At 30.5% G+C, this 23,041-nt stretch overlaps 1 protein-coding gene across 2 annotated transcripts; it reads right to left on the bottom strand.

The window, feature by feature from the left end:
- Nucleotides 1-634: 634 nt before the first annotated feature.
- On the bottom strand, nt 635-14,981 carry LOC107162973 (uncharacterized). 2 transcript variants are annotated; one of them, XM_089229657.1, is made up of 5 exons: nt 14,768-14,981; nt 14,569-14,698; nt 6,347-6,523; nt 4,250-4,364; nt 635-1,385 (listed from the first exon to the last, which is right to left on the bottom strand). In XM_089229657.1, exons 2-5 carry the CDS (start codon nt 14,639-14,641, stop codon nt 1,232-1,234), a joined length of 519 nt encoding a protein of 172 aa, XP_089085783.1. In that variant the 5' UTR covers nt 14,642-14,698; nt 14,768-14,981; the 3' UTR covers nt 635-1,231. The 2 variants fall into 2 exon arrangements, with proteins under 2 accessions (XP_089085783.1, XP_089085784.1); XM_089229658.1 differs by having other exon boundaries at nt 14,837-14,981.
- Between the last annotated feature and the right edge of the window lie 8,060 nt (nt 14,982-23,041).

Here is a 23,041-nt window from a genome sequence, read left to right as displayed (position 1 = left end):
CCAATTTAAAAAAAATAAATATCAAATGATTAAATTTATTTTTAAGTTTATAACATGAGCCCACAGCCTACTGCTATAATATAAATCAACACTTTAAAAAACTGTTTTAAAACATAAAAATTCTAAACATTTATCAACAGCTATAAGTTAAAAGTTTATAAAATTATAACTAATTAACTACTCATTGAAAAATCAATTTATATGCATTGAAATTCTTAACAAATATTTTGTTTGAGTCGCTGAGGAATATAAAATTAAATAAATTTTACAGTCAATGTATGCTGGCATCTATAAAAGTAAAATTTAAAAAAGAATAATGATAAAAATGTCAATAATAAGTAAATATTAACAAAAAAAAAAAATTTAAATGGCTTCAAACTATGTACCTACCTAAGAAAAAATAATTCCAAAATTGTTTATACTTTTCAATAATGAAATGAATGTTTACTTTTAAAAGAATTACTTTGTATAGACGTTAATATTCGTTAATACTTACCCTCTTTATATCTACATATTAATATGATGGATGAAAACAAATTAATATGGAAAAATGCTGTTACCTGTCACTATAAATTTGTATTTCATTAAGTTCGACACGTAATTTATCATCTATACATTATACATAAACACAATATACATGTATAATGTATATCATCATATATATTTGAACAGAAAGTTTACAATAGTATATAATATATATTATATAAATATTTTTTTAGTATCGTAATATAATATAATCTACATAATAATAGTGTTTTTTTAATGGAAATAGTTTCATCAGTAAGATATGCTCAACTGGGATATGTCATGTTACATAAATTGTTACAATATAATAATAATATTATGATCTACCTATAGCTATAATTAATGAATAATAGTAATAATTAACAATTCACGCGAAAAGCGCGTTACAAGTTGAATACAAACCACTCGACGTCGTCCGTTTTCTTGTGTTTGGTCAGTGAAGGGAGACAGTATAATGACGGGGATATTGTATCGTACCGGGTTTTCGTGAGCGGTTGGGTGGGCAGGGTGGAAATTTGATGTTTATTGCGGCTTTGTGTCATTAATACATCGTATACATATATACAAGGCACCCCGTTTAATTGATCGTCGCGTGTTTGCCGTCGGTCTGGTCGTTAAAAAACGCGCCAGAACGACCTCGAGCAAGTATTTTTTTTTTCAAAAAAATATACACCTACGGTATTATACATTCGCGCACGAGCAGTTGTCACGCGCCCGGTGCCAATTCGTGTGGCATGAAGCGGACGATGAGCGGCATCACGACCAACATCATCAGCAGCGTCATGTCCAGAGACTTGGGTGGAGATGCGGGGTTGCAACCGTCCGCGTCGTCGCAACTCTGCAAACATCCGTCGACGTACCTAGAAAAAAAAATGTATGCATATTATATACGTCAATAATTATATACGTGACACATACACCTGCTAAAAGTCCTAAACATACATACGATTAAATTGAATAAAAAAAAAAAACAAACATAAAATGACCGTGAAAAGATATACGAATACTGCAGACAGCGTGGCGTAATGCACCATAGCGCAGTGATGGATTTAACGTGCTCGTTTCGTAGGCAAACACAGACTAATATTATGTGCAGCGTTACCTACCCGCCTACCATTGTCTTATTCTAGAGCTCGCCTTAATATTACAACAAAAAAGTTTTGTAATACGTAGTTAGCTGATGTTTCACGGCTCACGAAAATACAAGTTTAACACAAAACACCACTTAATAAGACATGGCCAACCATCATTTTAATCAAAGGCTAGACCAGTTTAAATTAACTTAACTTTTTAACTACTTAGTTTAAGTTCAGTATTCAACTGAATACCGCTAACAGATACCACAAATATAATATTATATATATCTAAAACCTTAAACAATATCATAATAATTATATTTCAATTTTAAAATCTGCTGACCAAATATATTACCCAAACAAGTCCCAAACTGTGTGTCATGGGGCAACAGAGGGTCGAGTTAAATTTTTTAATAATACATTTTTTAGACTTGTGTTTAAACGATACGATACACGCAAGCAGTTTAAATCTTCCTTTTTTTCAAATAACTAATAAATTCGTTTGTTTTTTTTTGTTTTTGCTTTTGTGCAATTACTATGGACTAAATGATTAAACAAAAGGTCAATGACTCAAAGTTAAAAAAAAATAATTCATGAAGATTTTATTAAAACCTACTTTAAAAAAAATAAAGGAATATCATTGATATTATTGTGGACCGACAAAATTTAAATAATTTCCAAAATGGATAGTACCATAACAGGTTTGGAAACCTCTGTTATAAATATTTCCCTAACACCAACTTTAATGTAATGGAGAACATTTTGGGGCAATCCTCCGTACCTAGTTTCAATATTATATATTTTTATCGAAACAACAGGACATTCATATTGATATGATATATTATCCGTACTAATCAAATTGATTAATTGGTTTTATCATATTTTATTGTATTCCACGCGGACTATTCATACAAACATAACGGATATTATCGTGCACTATATCAGACCCTGTCGATTTCACGAATTTCACTGTGTGAAAATGCGCACATTTTAAAATTAATCCTAATTAATCCATAGTGTTAAAAACATAGGTACGCAGACGGAATAACTTATATTATTATGATGTGCTATGTGCAAGTGAGATAAAATAGGCATGCCGAAGTAGTCCGAAATGGGCCGACATTCAAATGTATAATATTATAGTAATTTCAGAGGATTTTAGCGTACATGCACCACGCCAACACCTTTTCGTTACTTCATTTAAAATTATATTATTATAAAATATGATAATCTTTGAATTCAAATAAAAGTGTATTCATTTGGAATGAAACAATAAGTACAATTTTTGTATTTCTATACATTTTTGTACTATAGAACTATAGCCAATCGACATTCGAATATACTGATATCGACTGACTGATTTATGGCGTCACGGTACGACGAACTTTGATTTGCGGATGACGTAACAATATAACAAAAAAACGGAAACGAAATACAAAAACATTACCGTAGTGTATAACTCGATAGACTCCCAAAAAAAAAAAAAAATGCCTCGTTCTTGGTCACAAAAACACCGTCTATGAACGCACTGCGCAAATGAATTCCGCACTATACCTCTATTGTATAGGAAACAAGGAAATCGAGTCGCCGAACGAGTACCACGATGTTGGCGACGCACAAAAGAAAAAAATAAGTATAATAAACTAGAAAAAACGTGCGATTCGTGTACGGGGGAAAAAAATGTATTAAATTGAGAGCGGAAGAAAATCGATTTAAAACTTATGTCTCCAATTGGCCTCAGTGAGATTTGCAGGAAAATGGAAAATGAAATATTAATAATTTTATGCATTTGAACGGAAATCGCAACGGTGCAGGTGTTGCAGTATAGATTGCGCGCAAAACTAGCTGGACCGAAAGAACCACAAAACACTCCAAACAAACGCAAACACAACTGTTTAAATATTTAATTAAAATTAATATTAAAACTCTTATAAGATATTTACATAAATCAACTTCATGGTAAATTGGTAATCTTTAACTCTAATAAAAATTTAAAAAAAAAAATCCAAAACACCAATTTTAATATACAATTTTTAGGACGATAGTTATTTTTGATTTGAGTTCGGGAAAATAAAATAAAAATATTATACATTTTAATAATATTATGATTCTCTAGTGTAAAATAATAATTGACCAAAACCGTCCAAAAAAATATTAACATGATATTATTATAAATAATTTTAATAAATAGTTTTGATCAACGAATAATATTTTCCTCCTTATTCTCTGTATTAAGGCCATAAAAAAAAAGTTTTAAAATCAATTTCTTTTTCGATGTTCCCTAGGTTGATTTCATTTTTCTATTTTATTATTAAACCGTTTTGTTTTGTATTATAGCGATTTACAAATAAATTTACAAAGCGCGTGTATTACATTTCAAATAATATTTTGCTCAATCGATTCAAAAAATAAATAAAAACGAACGACCTACCGACCGACGAGGGCAAAGCCTAATTGCGTTTCTCTTATAAATCGATTTGTGCAGTAAAATGTATTAAATAAGTATTTAATTTATATACAGAATGATTTTCCAAGCATAGTTTTTTTTTTCATCAATCAGAATTTAAATAAAAATTTAAGTTGACATGTTCGGTGAATCTCCCCGAAATATATCTTCATTTTATATTAGAAAATATAGAAATCCTTACTTGTCGTCGAAATAGAATCCTCCGCAATGTGACATTCTAATAATTTCTGTATCTGTGGTCAAGGTGCCGCTGTCCAATGCACATCCTCTAACTGTAACGTGCTGCCCGGTAGTTTCTAAAAATAAAAATAATAACATAATTATAATTCACTATTATAATATTTAGGAATGTGTAATATATAGTGCATATACCCAGAAAAAGGCAGACACAATTCAAAATATTATAATATGGTTTATAGAAACGGATATGCAAAGTTCTTAAGTGAATGCCAAAAACGAGAGTGGAAATGGCTGTAGAAAACGATAAGGCACCGAGAAAGTTTGTGATTTGACGTTGACTGAGTACAATCTATATATTATAGTTAGTGCAAGACAAATCCAAATGTGGTAGTTTTGTATTCATGGAATCGGGTAAAAATAAATGTTTGTCAATATTATAAAGCAAAAATCGTAAAAAATCAACATCGACGCGTGGTACAATGCATTTTTATGCTTTCTGGTTGCGGTCAGTTTTGAGATTTCGAAGTAATGCGTAATTAAAAAAAAACGAATTCCGAGTTTTGAAGGCGATTCAGGAGTGACCATTAATAAGTGACACTATACATGACAAGTTTTATAAAAGTTAGTTCTCTATAGACCATATTATAGTTTATTATAATATTACGATGCAATCCTACCCCATTCCCTACAATAAAGAATCAAAAAAAAAAGGCTGGTCAGTCGTGGATGTCGCTCTGCTCTACAGTAGGTTATTATACAAGTGCAAGGTTACTGTAATGGATGGAATTAAATTTAAATCAAATGATATTATATCATTGTATACGAAAAACAATTCTTAGCGGAGACGGTTTATCTGTTTAGGATATAATATTATTATAGATTATTAAAAATTTTCAAATTTTAGATTTAAAAAGAAAATTTTTTATGAATTTCTAGCTTAAAATAATTTGCAAATTTTCATGATTTTTTACGTATGTTGTCAAAATTTAAACTTTGAATACTTAAAAAAAAAATTGTGAATATATTAATATGAATTTATTTTATTTTTCAACTGCTATTGTAAAAATATGATATAATACTTTTATCGATATTAATTTTAAAAAACTAATAATGATCGAAAATTGCATATATATTTATTGGCTATAAATAGTTCAACTTAAGTTGATATTGTTTTTAAATTATTGCATGGTGGATAGAATATACTTATATAAACATTCGGTGAAATTTTCATGTATCTATGGTCATTTTTTTTAAAGTTACATCAAAAACCAAAATCGATTTTGTCGAAAACTGATTGTGCGTAAAATTTCCCGTTTTTCCCTTAATTTTTAGTTTGTTTATCCCGATTATTCAGAAAAATATTGAGAATGTTTTACTTTTGACCCCCAAAGTACCAACTAGTTTCACTTTCTGATCGAACGAGGTACTGCAGAAGTCGAAAATCGAAGCACTTTTACTACCTCAAAACGTGATGACAGACTCAAAACAAAAAAATTTTAAACTTAAAAAAAAACACACAAACATGGTCATGTTAAAATCAATACATTCCTCGCTTCGCCAGAATCTAATATCACATTTCATTGTATATTATCTTTATAAAAATCTTATACAATAAATTTAAAATAAATATAGGTCATCTAAATATTGTATCAAGCTCGTCATCAAATCATATGATATGTAAACCGTCAAGTGACTGTGGCAACCGGTAAAAACGAGGAACAAAAGGCACTCCGGGATTCATTGGTTGAATACTCTTATCTTTTTGAATATTTACCGAGGCAAAAGAATACAAAATAATGCAATTGTCTGTCTAAAATACTAACCGTTAAAATAGTAATTTTTTTTTTTCAAATACTTCTATTTTTGTACATTTTTGGTATACCTATATTTATTTTTATATATTACACGGTGAAACATATTGAAACGGGTACCTATACTTTAGCCTTTTTTCGGAGGGGGTAGCACACAAGTATATGATATACCTAATAAGTATATAATATCTGCAGCAGATATCATATCGTGACGTTATATTACGGAATAAAATGGAGTAACTAACCTAACCTTTAAAGCCAAAGGTAATGATATATAAAACACTCACTGTAGTAACCTGTGAGCTTGATGCACGCGGTAGCCGGAAACAAACCGTTGCGGCCTTTCCGCCCACCCATGCACGGTGACTCCAAAAGTCCCGAGCTGAAATTGTTGTGGAACGGATCGTCGCACGCGCGGTTCTGCCATTCTAGTGAAACGCACTTGAAACAATCGATACCGGCGTCTGAAAACGATAAAATATCGTGCCGATTAAAAATCATATAAATATATAATTGTATAAGCGTAATTATAGCTAGCTGAACCCTTGCACTTCGTAGCTCGTTAATAATCATATCTCTTATGTCTCAAAATCTGTGTTGAATTCGTTTCCTGTAATGATTATGCCAGCTGCAGTATACAGGGTGATTTTTTTATCATGAACCACTCATTATTTCAAAAAGTATCAATGTTTTTGAAAATATTTTTTTACAAAGTTTCATGTTGTTAAAAAAACAACGTTTTTATGAAAAAATTATATTTTTTAATATTTTTTATCCTTATAATTTTTTAAGTTTTTTACTTTTTTGAATGACAACCTAGAGTTTTAATTTCATATTCCAAAGCAGAATATTTTTCTAAGTATTTTGATACGTAAAAATCGAATTTTGGACGAGTAGTTTATGAGTTATAAGTATTTAAAGTTTTGACAAGCGGAGTAGTGGACAAACATTTTGCGGGGTAACCCCGTACCACTCCACTCCGCCAATCTAAACTTTAAATACTTATAACTCATAAACTACTCGTCCAAAATTCGACTTTTACGTATCAAAATACTTAGAAAAATATTCTGCTTTGGAATATGAAATTAAAACTCTAGGTTGCCATTCAAAAAAGTAAAAAACTTAAAAAATTATAAGGATAAAAAATGAAACTTTGTAAAAAAATATTTTAAAAAACATTGATACTTTTTGAAATAATGAGTGGTTCATGATAAAAAAATCGTCCTGTATTATTACACATATACAGATAGATAACCGATAAAATATAAGCTGTATTACCCATCGATGCCGTGTTAAAAAAATAAAAAGAAAAAAAATTGTTGAATAATTACCTACTCAACGTATAACAGATAGATCTGACTTTTGGAATAACTTTTGTTCAAATTGATATTTTTAATTAATTAATTTTTTTTTTACATTAAGTGACCCTAGCGCTATATGTAGGTATAATACATTTTTTATGTTTATTTTTATGAGAGTTCATTAATAATGTTTTGGTTTATTAATCAACTGTCACAATGTAAATGTATATTGTATACGACAGACAGTAACGCACATCGCCATTTGTCATCGCTTTACCGATGATGACACAGCAGTATTACAGCAGACGGATAATTATAGTGGTGGTTGTAAAGATTTTTTGGACTTTACTCTTCCGATGGCTCATCTGCACACCGAGTACTTGCGTGCACGCGAAAAATAAATTATGAAAATCGCTCCAGTAGAACTTCAGATATAACTGTCATAAGAAATCGCCTCTCGTTTTATTAATATTGTATAAAGATTATTATAAAATGTCGGTTATCAGCTGTGCCTTTACATAATAATATTATAATAATTTATTATACTACTCGTGCGTTATCGTCGAATTGGAATTCGAAACGAATGGTAGCATTACGTTAAGAGACTCTGCTCCTGATATATTAATTATCTGTCCAACGGGCTTACAAAACGGTGACTTCTATATGCGTTATATACCGTTGATACCGAAGCTTAAACATCTATTACCAAGAGAAGAATGGAAATATTTTTGAGAGAATTTCGTATAATATATTATATCCTTTTAGCTATAGGTACGCATTGTCCTGCAAGGAACAAGTTACAACATTAGGTTATAATATCATTATTTATTATGAAAAAACGTACAACGCTTTTTCATCAGACAGTATTATATAAAAATATCAGTAATAATCCGAAATAATCTGAAGAATATTCCTATATTTGGTAATAATAATGATTATTAAAAAAGTTGAATATTGAACTAAATGCCAAATTTCGATTTTATGAAGAATACGTTTTGCTATATAATTGCTCATTATACCAATAAAATAAGTGTTAATATATTACTTCCCCCTTCAAAGAACACTACTCACGTCCATAAATCGTTTGTTAGAATGATTTTGATGTGGACAAGAATCACTCTACAGGCGATATTCGTAACCTAGTCCTAGTGAAAAACCTCTTATTTACCATCATGCAAAGAGATAAATCTCGATATTGAAATTTTGCTTATATTTTATTGATGTATCAATAAAAGTATTATTGTTGTCTAGAGAAATACATTGTTTGTGTAAGTCTTTCAAACTTGAATAACTTTTTTTACGAATTTGATATCAAAAATATATAAAAACGATGTTACACATTGAAAGTTTAATACATAGACAGTGAAAATGTGCAGGTGTCTTACCAATATAGGACATTGTAGAACCATAAATGACGTCTCGGTTTTTTTGTCTCGTAAATTTTTTAACTATATTTCGTAATTCGACAAGTATCAGAGTATCGAAGATATATCGACTGCATAATACCCACTTATAAATAACATAAAATTAATATATAATAATAATACAACTAAAATTTTTTTTTCTAATTGCATTCCAATATCCTGTATTGATCTCTTACTAAGTGGTCCTTTAAGAAAAAACTATTTGAGGTAGGTATTAAATTTACGCGACAATGGAATTTAAAAAATACAATAACTAGATATAGGTAAGTACCTTAACAATTTTCATCAACATTTATATTATTTTTGCAGTTTACTGTTTTATATTTAACAATAATCCATATAGTTTTTGGATTAATTCGTCAAAAGCGGAAACAAACACGCGATTCACGTTTTCAGTAGTATAAAAAATAAAAATATTTCCTCGGTGAGCGAAAAGCACGTTTTGTACGTTTAATGTGTATATATATGATGTACCCGCGAACGTCGAAAATAGGATATAATTCAATATCTCTTTTTTCTCTTTTTTTCCCAACGAAATATCGCAAAAAATCCATTTACACAGGAAACCATTATGTATATACCTTTCCACACCCTTTTTATTATGTAGAATATATCATTTCACTAATACGTATTCAATGATGATGCTATACAGATAAATATGATATTATTTTTTTTTTATACGTATAAAATTGTGTACAATGATATCGTGTCATGTATTTATGGGCTTATGGCGCTTAAATATTTTAAAAAAAGGTTAAAGTTCAACTTATATACCTATAGCTGATGATACATGTTAATGTTCTGTACACAATATATTTTATCATACACGCCTACCCACCAACAGGTACTCTATTACAAATATTATAATGTAGATAAATATTAAGATAAATCCTATCATTGGAATTCTACATAATGCTCGGAAGTAAAACTTTTTTAAAACACTACCTATAATTTAACGTTTCTCGGCTGTCAGTTATTTCTTATTGTTATATCTATCAATTTACGTTGCACGATATAAAATAAACTTGTAGACTTTTTATTAGTTTTATTTTTCACGGTTATTATCAATAAAACTCGTCTGCAGCCGAAATTCGAAAATTTTTTCCAGGCATGTTATTATTAACTTTGCACTTATCACTTATGTACAAAGATAAACATCATCGGTATAGGTTTACCACAGTGTAATAATATATAAATAGTAGAAAGCGTAGCATATTGTTTTGAAAAATAACACACACGAGAAATTTATAATGTATACAAAATAATATTAACTTTTTACCGAATCGTCGAAATAGTTTTTGGCAAATATTTACTCAATAGGATATAATATCATCATCATGTCATTACTTAAATTAATTTTCTTTTTTGGCATGTTAAAATTTGTATCTGCAATAAATAACGCGATCATATAATCTTAGAATTTTTTTTTTTTTTTGTAAATACTTCAATTTCTACTCACCAATCGTGTAGGTGGTACTTACATTTCATATAGCTTCAGATGTTCTACCAATATTGTTAACAATATATGTTTCAATATATTGCGATGTATTTTTATAATTAATTTTAAACTTTCTGTATTGATATAGGTACTATCATAGTGCATGTAATATTATGCTATATTATACGAGCAACGAAAATTGACTTACGTTTAGAAATAAATTTTACCAACTTCATATTATATACATCGACATAGTTTATAAACAAATCAGTTATTATAATATTTTAAGTGGATTAACGTTGATCCTGCAGGTCTTGCGTGTATACCCCATGCATACACCGTAACTAATGCAGAATAAATATAAATTTACGATAGTTTTGAATACCACGCGTATAGGTATATAGATACATAATAATCATAATATATTATACAAACATACTGTTGTTATTTTTTAATAAAAGGTTTCATGAGCAGCAGGGCGTTTAATATACACTATTATATAGTTATCGAAGTACGATTTTCATGTTAGGCATTTTTTTTTCTTATACCAAAACGCAGTGCAAATTTATAGACGAATTAATATGTTTCAAGTTAAAAAAAAAAAATTTAATAATATAACTTTTAGGAAACGTATGCTATGCATTTAATGTAACAGACGTGTAAAAAAAATCTTTCGGAGTGGAAAGCGATTTCCCTCACCAAAAATACACCACTGAAATATAATATAGTGTGATATTATGTTTCCTGCTGCATATTTAAACATTACTTCAATAACGAGTGGTACAGACTTTATTTAGAAATCTTAAGAATACTATATATCATACGACCTCACAGAATACGCGCTTGAATATTAATGCAAAATACATCCGAATAATTAATAATCCGCGATACTATTGTACTCTAATATAATAATTGTTGTGATATTTTTATAATATAAAGTACCTAAATTTGAAAGTCCACTTTTCAGCAAAACGGTAGACCTATTATACAATACTTTTACAACATTTTAATAGTTAAATTGAAATCAGTAGCATAACATATGCATACGTTGAGTTAACCAGACGATTCACATCGCATACGGAAAATGTCGACCGATTTCACGCATTTTATTTATCCCTAGGTGATTTAATGTTATTATCCCAAATTATATACCTACATTTATTTTCGTTCCGTCTCTGCGATATCCGAACAACTACGGATCGTTTGTTTTTTAGGTTGAACATTCGGTATACATAGTTTAAAAAGATTTACAACTCATCATGCGTATACGCATCCGGATGATAGTATAAATAAATTACAACCAACTGCAGCCGTTTAAAATGTAAAAAAAAAAGAAGAATATAAACAAGCGCTCGGGAAATGAAAAACTATGAAAATAAAACGGGGTTAGTCAAAAATAAAAATCGAAAAAGGAGAAAAAAAAATATTTTCATGTAATTATAATAACTCGTGAGTATTAATAAATATTTTCGTTACCGATTGGTGGTAGAATTTAATGATTTTTCACCGTGACACCTGTCTCATACGAAGCGATTTGTACGATATTGTGCAGATTGCACGACAAAAACAAAGATCCTCGTTGATATATTATTTTGTTTCTTACCATTTATTATCTTCGGTGTAATATATTTTATTTTAGTCTGTAAAAAGTTTTGACGAGAATAAATACCAGATTTGTTTTTCGTTATATCAAACATTGAAATATTTTAAACAGAGGTCAATGAGTGGATCACTTCCCTACTCATTATATGTAATATAAATGTTAAACGTATGGTCATTTTTATGTATTATTATTGTACCGATATTGGCTACAATAATAATATATAATTGCCAAATTAGCATTAAATCGAACAAGGATATTGAATAATGTAATTAAAATTAAAATATTCTAGAAATTGATTGATGTTACTGGGGAAGATAACTTAATTTGAAAAATAAATTAAATTTCGCCCTTATTTGATCGACCTTCAAATACACCATTGACGAGTTTTATCTGCAACAGCAGTCCGTTTTAATTATACCTTTTCACTTATCGCTTTCGTAGCAGGTGTTGTGCGTTTAAAATACAGCACAATTTATGTCAACGTAAAAAAAGTGTTGTTGAACCACCGCCTCGCCGTCGTCATAACACGAATTCAACGAATATAGGTACAATGAAATTTGATTTTCTATTTTCGGACCTCGTGTCTAACAATATTAAGTGTTAAAAAAAACAAAAAAAGAACATTTAAATAACAAAACGAAAAATCCCTATGTCGTCGGACAAGGGTTAAAGTCTTGGCAACAAATGCGATTACGCACTGGCATGAACGCAAAACTGATGGATTCGAGTGCACTGCTGCATGTTAGTGTTTCGTCCGAAAAAGTTAATATATTATTACGAGTATGTTATTATAGTTTTACGGATCGTACCGACGGAAATAGTAAATCGATTTATTATTAGTATAGTATATTCGATATGTATCGTATATATATGTACATAATTATTTTAGTTATTCGTTAAATTAATTTGAATTTTCGACGAGAAGTAAAACATTCCAGAACGGCAATTTAAGAATTTACCTGTTACGAGGCGAGCATATTAAATAATAAAAAAAAGGGGAAAACAGCAAAGTATATTAATATAACTTTAAATTATGATGACCGGGTATTTTAATTTTTTATTCACCTGGGAATACAAGTAGCATTAAAATTTACAACCATAAAAAAATAATGACACAACTCTAAAACATTCAACCTCTTAGGAAATAACTATCCATTTGCGGCCTTAAAATATAATATTATTTTAATTTAATTTTAATGTAAATGATAATAATTACTGTCGACGTAACAGCCAAACATTACTCCAGCAAGAACAATGCGCTACATCTCAGAAGTGACACTATTTGCTCGTAATTCAAATATGAATCAAAGACGTTTTAGCAATAAGAGGACGTCGCTACCACATGTGTTTTCTCCTACTTGCACACGTACGACAAAGACAATTTTCGTTCCCCCGTTTCAATAGTGTGCGGTAAGTTTAAATATTAGAGTGAGTTGACCTATTGTAAAATACAAAGGTAAGATATGGTAAGGTAAGATTATTATCTTCGCTTTTATTGATATTATTATTTTTAAGGAAGTTATGACCACTTTAAAATGGTACATTGTAAGCCTGCGAGAGTATAATAATCGTATCTTTATATTTAATAATATTATGCCAATTCACTTGTCAAAACTAACAGCACACTTTTAAAGCTGATGAACGAAAACGTTCAGTGACATACATGCTGTGTAAGAAGATTACGATACATGCGTTTATGCGACGTCATCTTAAAGTCTTAAATAATAATCGTATGTAAATATTATATAACACTGTTCCCAATACAAAATTAGACAGTAAAATTCCCACTAAATTTTAATATAGGTAGAAAAATAATTCAAAAACTGCGTTTTTCGTACTTGAAGATGTAAATTATTATACGTTTCTACACACATATATATATAAATAAATAATGTAAGCAGCATCGTGGGTAGTTATAGATATAGGATACCTATATAACTAGTAAAATGACTAGGGTTTGATATGCGCGCAACTGTCTATTATTAATATCACGTGTAATATGCGTTCAACCCGTAATAATATTATAATATAAACACCAACATGATAAATTTCTTAAAGGAAATCAAATTTTACCATCTAATTTAAGCTTCAATTGAAATGCATACCTACTTTATAAAAAAAAATATAGTAATAATGTAAATTGATAACTAATGGCCTAGTAGCCGATGTTTTTATGTTCAATAAAATATATATACATATATATAATATTAATAATATTTAACGAATGATTGGTGCGCGACTACATTAAAATATAGTGATATGACCAAAATAATACCACAACAACAATACTATCAAAATACCATGGTTAAAGACTTTAACTTAGAGTCTTAAGCGGCCCATACACGATCAATATTATTGTTCAATATTTACTTCAATAAATGTTTTAATTGAATATATTGTTCAATTTTGGTCAAAATGTCTAGTGAAGAGAACGCGATAATTGCTATTGCTCTTGGCCTTGTCACTATACGACAGAATACTGTCAATAGTATCGATAAGTGCCACAAATAGCACAATAATATTGACAATCTTTCAATAAATATCAAAATAATTTTGATTGTTTCAATTTATTGAACACGTCTTCAATATGATCCTATTGTCAATAACAAATATTGAGCAATAATATTGATCGTGTATGGGTCGCTTTAGAGACATAATGTACCTATATAGGACTATAATAGGTACCTATAGGTAGGTATATGTGTATATACAATATATAATAGGTACATATATGGTGGCTTACTGGCGTCGGCTATGCAAGACAGGGTGCAGATGAGAGCGGTGACGAATGACGTGATGCTGATGGCCGAGAGCATTTCATAATAATAATAATAATATTATTGTCGTCGTCGTCGTCGTCGTGAGATCGCTGACTATAATATAATAATAAATATTAATTTTATCCTATAATAATATTATTTTATTATTATCTTGTGTAATACATATATATGTGTGTGTGTGTGTTTATATTATATAGTCCGCGTGTGTTGAGAGGAGACGGCGGCGCTTACATACGACCACTCTGTCCGGCGGCGAAAACGGTACTGAAGTCGACGGCGAGCGGTGGCGGCGACGGCGACGACGACCACGACGAAGGATTTCGCGTGCAAAGGCGCGTGCGACTGTGCCGTATCGCCAGCGCGGCGATTTTGGCATACGCACGCCACCCGAAACCACCGCGTCGCGCCACTTATGCCACTGCCACCGCCGCCGCCGCCACCGACTTTCGTGCGTAACCGCCGAGACCTTTGCGTGCGGTTTGCGTATTATGCATTATAATGTGGTGTGTGCGTGTGTGTGTGTGTGTGTGTGTGTGTGTGTGTGTGTGTGTGCGCGCGCACGTGTGTACGTATGTGGCGTGTACGTGTATGTGTAATACGCTCGCGGGACTATCAACAGTTAATAAGTAAAACGCACATGCCATGTGCGCGTCCACCGACACCGCCGCCGCGTCAGTGATCAATAAAAACCTGACGCGGCGGCGGCGGCGGCGGTGGTTTACGTTATCTGTTTTATCGTTTGTCCGGCCATATAATAATATGACGTATATTATGTACCTCCTATGTAAATATATATATATATATATATATATACGTATAAGTACAATAAATAATATAATACATTATATGACGGCGTGTTTGGGGTTGTGTAGGTAGATAAATATATATATATATATATATTGTAGGCGGGTGGCTTCGACAACCTTTGTGTGTCGACGACCGGAGCGTACCTATAATAATAATATATATCCCACCTGGCACCTATATAATATGAACGTCTCCATCATATTATATTATTATTATTATTATTATTACATTAAACTGGTCGCTGCGGGAGTCAGCTTTTCCAAGCTTTTGTGTCCCGTACGACCGCTTTCGGAGAGAAAGAGAGAGAGAGAGAGAGACGGAAAGATATATTAACTATTTCCGTATATTATAATAATTGACCCGACGGAAGTCATCGTTATGACATAATATTTACACACAGAAAAACGACTACTTTCAAAAACGTATTTTGTCGTGTTCTTATATAGTATATAATATAATATAGGTATGTTGTTAAAATGACTAGCTGCAGATCGTGCACGGCGTTACTCGGGACAAATGAATAGTAATCATTAATTACAGTGAATTTCCCGTATCCTAAGCTCCGTTAAATGTTCACTATTACACGTATTTTTTACCAAGGCGATTTTGACTAAATAGAGGTTTAATATTATGTACAATCATAATAACTATTTTACTTTCTGTAACCAATGGCAACCATATAAAAAATAAAAAACAAATATTTGTTTTTTGTGAGCCAACAAATCCCCGAGTGCGCCTCTCTTTAAAACGCTCAATTTAAAAAAATGCTTTTCCTCAGATATAGGATTATCTATGTACCATTATTAGTGCGATAAACTTGACGACCACTTATACACACACACGCATTGCCTTTTGTTGATGTAGTTAACTTCAACAAATTGTCCTTTCCATATAATTTAGGACAACATCTAAAACAAACGAATATATTATATATATAACTATAAAAGGAGTTTCTACTTTCTTTCTTTTCTTTTCAAAACGAGAGATAAACTAACAAATTTTGTCAAATCTGGATCGTCTGATATAAACCTCAGCTTAGTATGGTATCGGTATGGCTTTCGTAAAAAAAAATTAAATGAGTTCGCTTACTTGAATGTGTCCCACTGTCCCCTCGTGTACGATGTTCGAATCGACTGCAGCACAGGTGAATCAGTAAATGTAAAACACTATATAAAAAATAAAATCATTTATAAGGGCGGCTCGGAGGTGTCGTACTTTGGTCGGCGACCTCCATAAATGTCTACCCCTCGTGATCGCGTCAGCCTAATCCCTCTTGGCATTTCCGGGTCCGCCTGATTACCCAAACAATTGCATTTTTGTATAAAAGTTTGTGAGCAACTTGTTAGTAAGTAGTAACTATCGTAAACACGACTTTTGAACCTTCCGTCGCGAAAAGTATGCCAAAAGCGATGCGAAAAATACAAACGAATGAAGAAATAAAAAAAATGTTGGAACAAGATACCATAAATTATAATGCGTAGAATATTATATTATTATTGTCTCCCTTAGCTCAAGTCAACAGGACGCATGTCATTAGCATGCGGCGTGTTGTGATTTTAAATTATTTGTAAACGACGATACAATAATAATATATTTGTATGACATCGTTGTCACGGGAGCAAAGTTTTCAAAAACATTTTGAGATAAGTTAAAAAAATACTCATTATCTAGCTGATATACTTACTACTTAGTAAACATGTTTTGTTTTTAATCGAAGCTGTTTCACGTTATTTTCTGTAGTTTTTCTTCGTGAAAACTATACACCTACTTCGATAAATCAAAAAACGACCTCTTTTCAATGTCGACTCAAATCTATAATATATGTTGTTACATAATAATATTACCCGGAGGACTGCGTAAAATTTGATGATCACCGAGCTCTTTCTACTCTGCCAGTAACTACCATAATTTATTGCTCACTGAACGAGATAATAATATAATGTTGAAACTTTTAAAACTCGCGATTCTCCTTCACTCAGAGTCTGACATTCTTCTCATCTTCTATTTAAATTGCCTACATAGGAATACCAATAGAACATTCGTTCTATATATTTTCGGTTTATTTTTATTTATTATTCAGAATCCATCGGATAATATAAAATAAAAATAAAGCCGTAACCTACGAGTCCACGATTCTTTCGTACCAGTGAACTACGACGAATCCTATTCATCACAACGACGCTCATATTATTCTGATGGAATCGTAAAACGTGCACATATGTATGGTATAGACGGTATAGTTAATCATCCTTTTCGATGTCTCTGTGGAAAACCGCATTCCCGCTCGAAATAAAATACGTTTCGCCTATATACAAAACACGCAAAACAGCCGCGACGACGAGAACCGTATATACAACATATTATATATCATACATGATACATACATATACATACATACATACATTGTACATAAATGTATACACCCATGCATAATGTAACTGCACTATTGTACTTTTTGGTGTTGTCTACAGGGTATTATAAATTATAACGCAAAATATGATGTATACATAGGTAAACAACAGTATTGTCGCAAATTGATATATTATGCTATTTAGAATATTTCGATTGCAGTTGTACTGGATAATTTGAAAAATTATGATTTGATTCAATTGCAGATTCGACCGCGAGCACAATATGGCGAACAATAATATAAAATCATACAGTATACCTACCTACGGTCCGTCGTGTTTTACCGTGTAATCCTTCCGTCGAACAGACACGGAAAAACGGGAAAACGCGCCGTTCCATCCTGTATACAAAGGACCAAAGGATATAAAAATATTCATGTGCAAGTAATATAATGTATATAATATATAATATATAACATATATGATTTTTGCGCGTGCATGGGATGGAACAATAAATCAAGCGAAAATGTTCACCGGATTGATGGATTTTGTATAAACACGCGTGTATAATATTACGTTCGTGTTTGCGAAGGCTTTGATCGACGCCCTGTGTATGTATAACATATATTGTTATACGTCTGCAGATGTCTATATTAAAGAAAAACCGACGCGCTAAGCTAAACAGCCAAAACGCAAATCCTTGTAGGATCTTCAATTGTATATATTCGTATAATGTGTATACGGCTGGGCAATAAAGGATTATTATATTTACGTTTTCGTACGGTATATCCGATCATATGTAGATAGGGATATAGGTATAGTATAATTAATATATACAGGGTGTAACAGAAAGACCTGACCAAAAAAAAAATATGCTAATTCAACGTATGATAAAAATTGTTAATGTTATATGATAAGTAGATAATTTAAGAAATAGGTATATATATTATTCATATCAGCAAATTCTTAAAAATCATATTTTTTAAAGTCATTACGGTCCAGATTAATTTAACCAAAATAATTAAAATTTTTTATTTTCAATACTAAAAAATAAACATAAAAACAATGTATTATAAATGTAGAGCTAGGGTCACTCTATGAATAAAAAATAAATAAATAAGTAAAAATATTAATTTGAATTTGAACAAAAGTTATTCTAAAAGTTAATTATATCTTATATCTTATATTATACCTATATTGTATAGGTCACAGTCATAGACTTATATAGAGTCATAGCTGTAAAATTATTGTACCTATAATAATATTATATATATAAAAAAAAAATGTAAATTTGAATTATATTTCCGTTGATAAAAATCATATTATAATTAATTATAATAATGTACCTACATGTGTAGTCGTGTAGGCATGTGGCTCTTATTGTTTTCGACTTCGACAACATTTTTGCGCCACTGCCATACGGTTGCGAGCAAACGGCATGAGTGCATAACGTTAAATTATTGAATTTAGACATCTAGTTACTTATACCTAACGCTTACCTAAATAAATTATATTGAAAAAATTTTAAAAAAAATTAAAAGAAATTATATTATAAAGATAGCAAAAATGAACGAGGAAACCCTAAAACTATCCACAAAAGAGCTAATATAAGATTTAAAAAAGATTAAAAAAGAAATTGGTCTTAACATATAAATGAAGATAAAACAAATTAACTTATAGTACATCCAGACAAAATCACACGGAATTCTGAAGCCGCATAACAAAGTGCTTATAGTTGCTTTTGATTTTGTAACAATAATCCGTCAGATAACTTTGTCATCCGTTTCCCATATGAAAACCATTTAAATTATCCATCAAAATGTAAAAGACATGAACCTTTTTGGCTTTGTAAAACTTAAATGAAATTTTTAATTAAGCTGTCACAATTCAAAAAATAATCATGTAACAAGCTGCGTGTGCGCAATGAGGATTTTATGGGCTTTTTTTTATTATTATTCCTCATCACTGGATTTTGCACGTTTTTCTAAACTTAAATATTTTAAGACGTATATAAAAATATAAGCTAAGTTTAAGGTTTAATTGAGTATAAATATATATTATATTGTATATAAATTATTTTATGAAATTTCTCCATCCTCAGTTTGACTTTAATAAAACACATTGATGGATTTAAAACTATAGCTAGTATATGAGGTAGGATATCTTAGTTTGGGATAGTTTGTCTAAAAGATGATAATTTGTCGATCACCCAGGTTGTATTATATTGTATTGTATGTTATCTGACCGTGGAGAGAGTAGGCTTTTTCTCTACTTCTCTGACACATAAATACATAATAATAATCCTCTTTGGAGAAATGCTATATTATTATCATTATTATAAGCCCAATGGCCTATTTTGCCGAGAGTATATGCACAATTAAAAAAAATTATTATTATAATCAATCCAAACGAATCGTAATCCTAATATAACGTAGTATTATACACTGCATATAGACCAGTGTTTCTTAAACTTTTTTGTATCACGGAACTCCAAACAATAATATTTTTTATGCGGAACCCCTATAAAAATGTTCTTCAAAAAAAGAGGTTACCATACTAAACATGACAATAAATGGCAACAATAATAATATAAGTAATATACTAAATACAGCAAAATGTAATAAAATTATTTATTTAGGAGGTATCTTAACATTGAAATGTAAAATAATATTTGAGTCTTATTATAGAAATACAAGATATAGGTAATAATAAAAAATAATAAACTTCGCATCGGGCATACTCGAATAACCCACGGTTACCTCATGTCACAAGATGAAAAACCTATCTGCACAACATGTGGTACCGAACTAACAGTCCAACATATCCTCACAGAATGCCGTCAATACACAGATGCACTCATTCAACTGAACATTCCAACCACTCTATAGACGCTGCCCTCAGTTCAAATTTAGACTCTACACTCCAAATCTTGACTTTTTTCAGAAAATATGAATTGTACAATTTAATTTAAACAATATATTTATGATACTTGAAAAAAAAATGTAATCAACGTTTACGTCTAATGGCCGTTGTCGCCGATGTCTTTAGATCAATAAAAAAAAAAAAATAATAATAAAATAATTTAATAATATTTGATTAAATTATACATTATTAAAATTAGTGAATAAATATTAATGTGATGGATGAGCTTAAATCTGACTGCATATCTTATTAACAATATCTGGAGTAAGATTTGTTAATTATTTTTGCGACTAATCCTGCATGCCTATACCAGTCATATTAGCCGCGACATCAGTACAAATTGATATAATAAACGTGCACGTCTATCACGAATTTTTAAAAAATGTTCAAAGTAACTTTTTTGAATATTTGAAAAAAACATTTAAGTTTTGTGGAACCCCAAGGTTCCGTGGAACAGTTTAAGAAACGCTGACATATAGACGAATGATTTTCAAAAACGTAATTTTCATAACGTTTTAAAAAGTTATTATCACAGACCATATAGTCATATAAATGGTTTTAAATAAATCAAAAACAAATGAATCACGAAGTATGACGTACAAAAGTTATATTGTTATAATTTTGACTCTGCTTTTTTTTTCTGAAACTATATAAACTCATAAGTCCGTCATGTCCGAAGTAATGGGTGTTTACAAACGCTTTGAGAGACGTGTAAGGATGTATATAATATATGTTAATATATATAGCAAAAAAAAAACAAACGCGCTAAGCTATAATAACAGTTGAAACGCGAATCCTTTTAGGATTTTCCAGGATTTACCGATATATGTGTACATGGTGTGGGGGGGATAGGATTTCACGTTTGTATATTTACCCGGATTTCAGACATTTCAGTATACGCGTAGGTAATATTGTTTTTTGTATCTACCAGCGTAAAATATAAGTATCAATTATACCTATATTATATTATTATATTAGCGCCGTTTGAGCATCATTCGTATAAGTAATTATAAATTCATTTTTGGATTTTACGAGTGCCTCGGAGCTAAGTTTTGACCGAAATAATTCGCTCATTGGAGGGGTCTTACTTCACGCTAGTTTTCTCCCCACATTATCCTAATTACCCACGACAAAATGAAAGTTTGAAAGTTTAATTTGAAGGAATTGTAACTCAGTTTTTAGAATAATTTTAAAAGTCTTCAGAACTATATAATATATAAACTATCATTTTATGATAAAATAAACTTAATATATTCACATTTAATTCCCTACATATAATGCTCTACGACTTGCTATTTTGTCCGGTGTAATTTGCACAAGGTGGAGAGAGCCTACACTTAGTTATACTTACTTTACAAACGTACTCGTATGAGCATTTGATGTCAAACTTATTCACGTCAATACACTTTTCCAAATTTCGTTATAGATTTTTCGAATTTTTCGAATTATTGATCCCGTATATTGTTTGAAATAGCGGAACCTGGGAAAAAAATTTAATAATTTAACTAGGAAGTATGGTATCACTTTTATCGGAAATTTTCACGTTTTTTTAACTTAATTATGTATATTGAATTTATTTGACTACATTTTGTGATGTTTTTTTCTGATGGAGTATCCTCCATACGACCATACATAAACACTGTATAACCGTTTACCGAGCGTATCAATTTTCATACTATTGTTCATGCTCAGACTGAGGTTTCTAATAATATATTTAATTAATTTGTGGAGTATAAGTTATCTTAGGTTATTGCGTTTTCTATGACAAAAAAAAAATAATAAGTTAAGAGGACGCTACACCCGCATGTGTTGTCTCCGTCTTACAAGTACGTAACATTGCAAAAACTGTTTCGCGCGGGAAAGAACTGAGAAGGCTACAGTCATAACTAAAAAACGAAATTCTCACCACAGCTAAAAGGGAATTTCGACTGTGCAACGTTGTTTTTATTTTTTTGATATTAGAACTGAAAAAAAAGTTATTCGATTTTGAAAAATGCAAAAATAATGAATTTTGAAACAATAAGAACTTTTTTTCTATTTGTGATATCGAAAAATTGAAAACAACGTTGCACAGTAAATGTTCTCCTTATTATGTGGTGAAAATTTCGTTTCTTAGTTATAGCTGTAGCCTTCTCGGTTCTTTCCCGCGCGAAACTGTTTTTGCAATGTTACGCACTTGTAAGACGGAGACAATACATGCGGGTGTAGCGTCCTCTTAAACAATTAATATATTATACACAACCATGACTTAATAAAATCATACAACACAAGTTTTTTTTATAAAGCTGAAACACAATCGAAAAACAATATATTTTTCTTCGGTTTTGTTCATTTAATACTTTTTTTTTTTAATGAAGTT

This window comes from Diuraphis noxia, unplaced genomic scaffold (assembly GCF_037042655.1).
Source record: "Diuraphis noxia isolate RWA-SAM2 unplaced genomic scaffold, SU_Dnox_SAM2 contig0005, whole genome shotgun sequence".
In the NCBI taxonomy this organism is placed as follows: Eukaryota; Metazoa; Arthropoda; class Insecta; order Hemiptera; family Aphididae; genus Diuraphis; species Diuraphis noxia.
The sequence above is the reverse complement of the archived record's forward strand: the minus strand, read 5'-3'. Positions and strand labels throughout refer to the sequence as shown.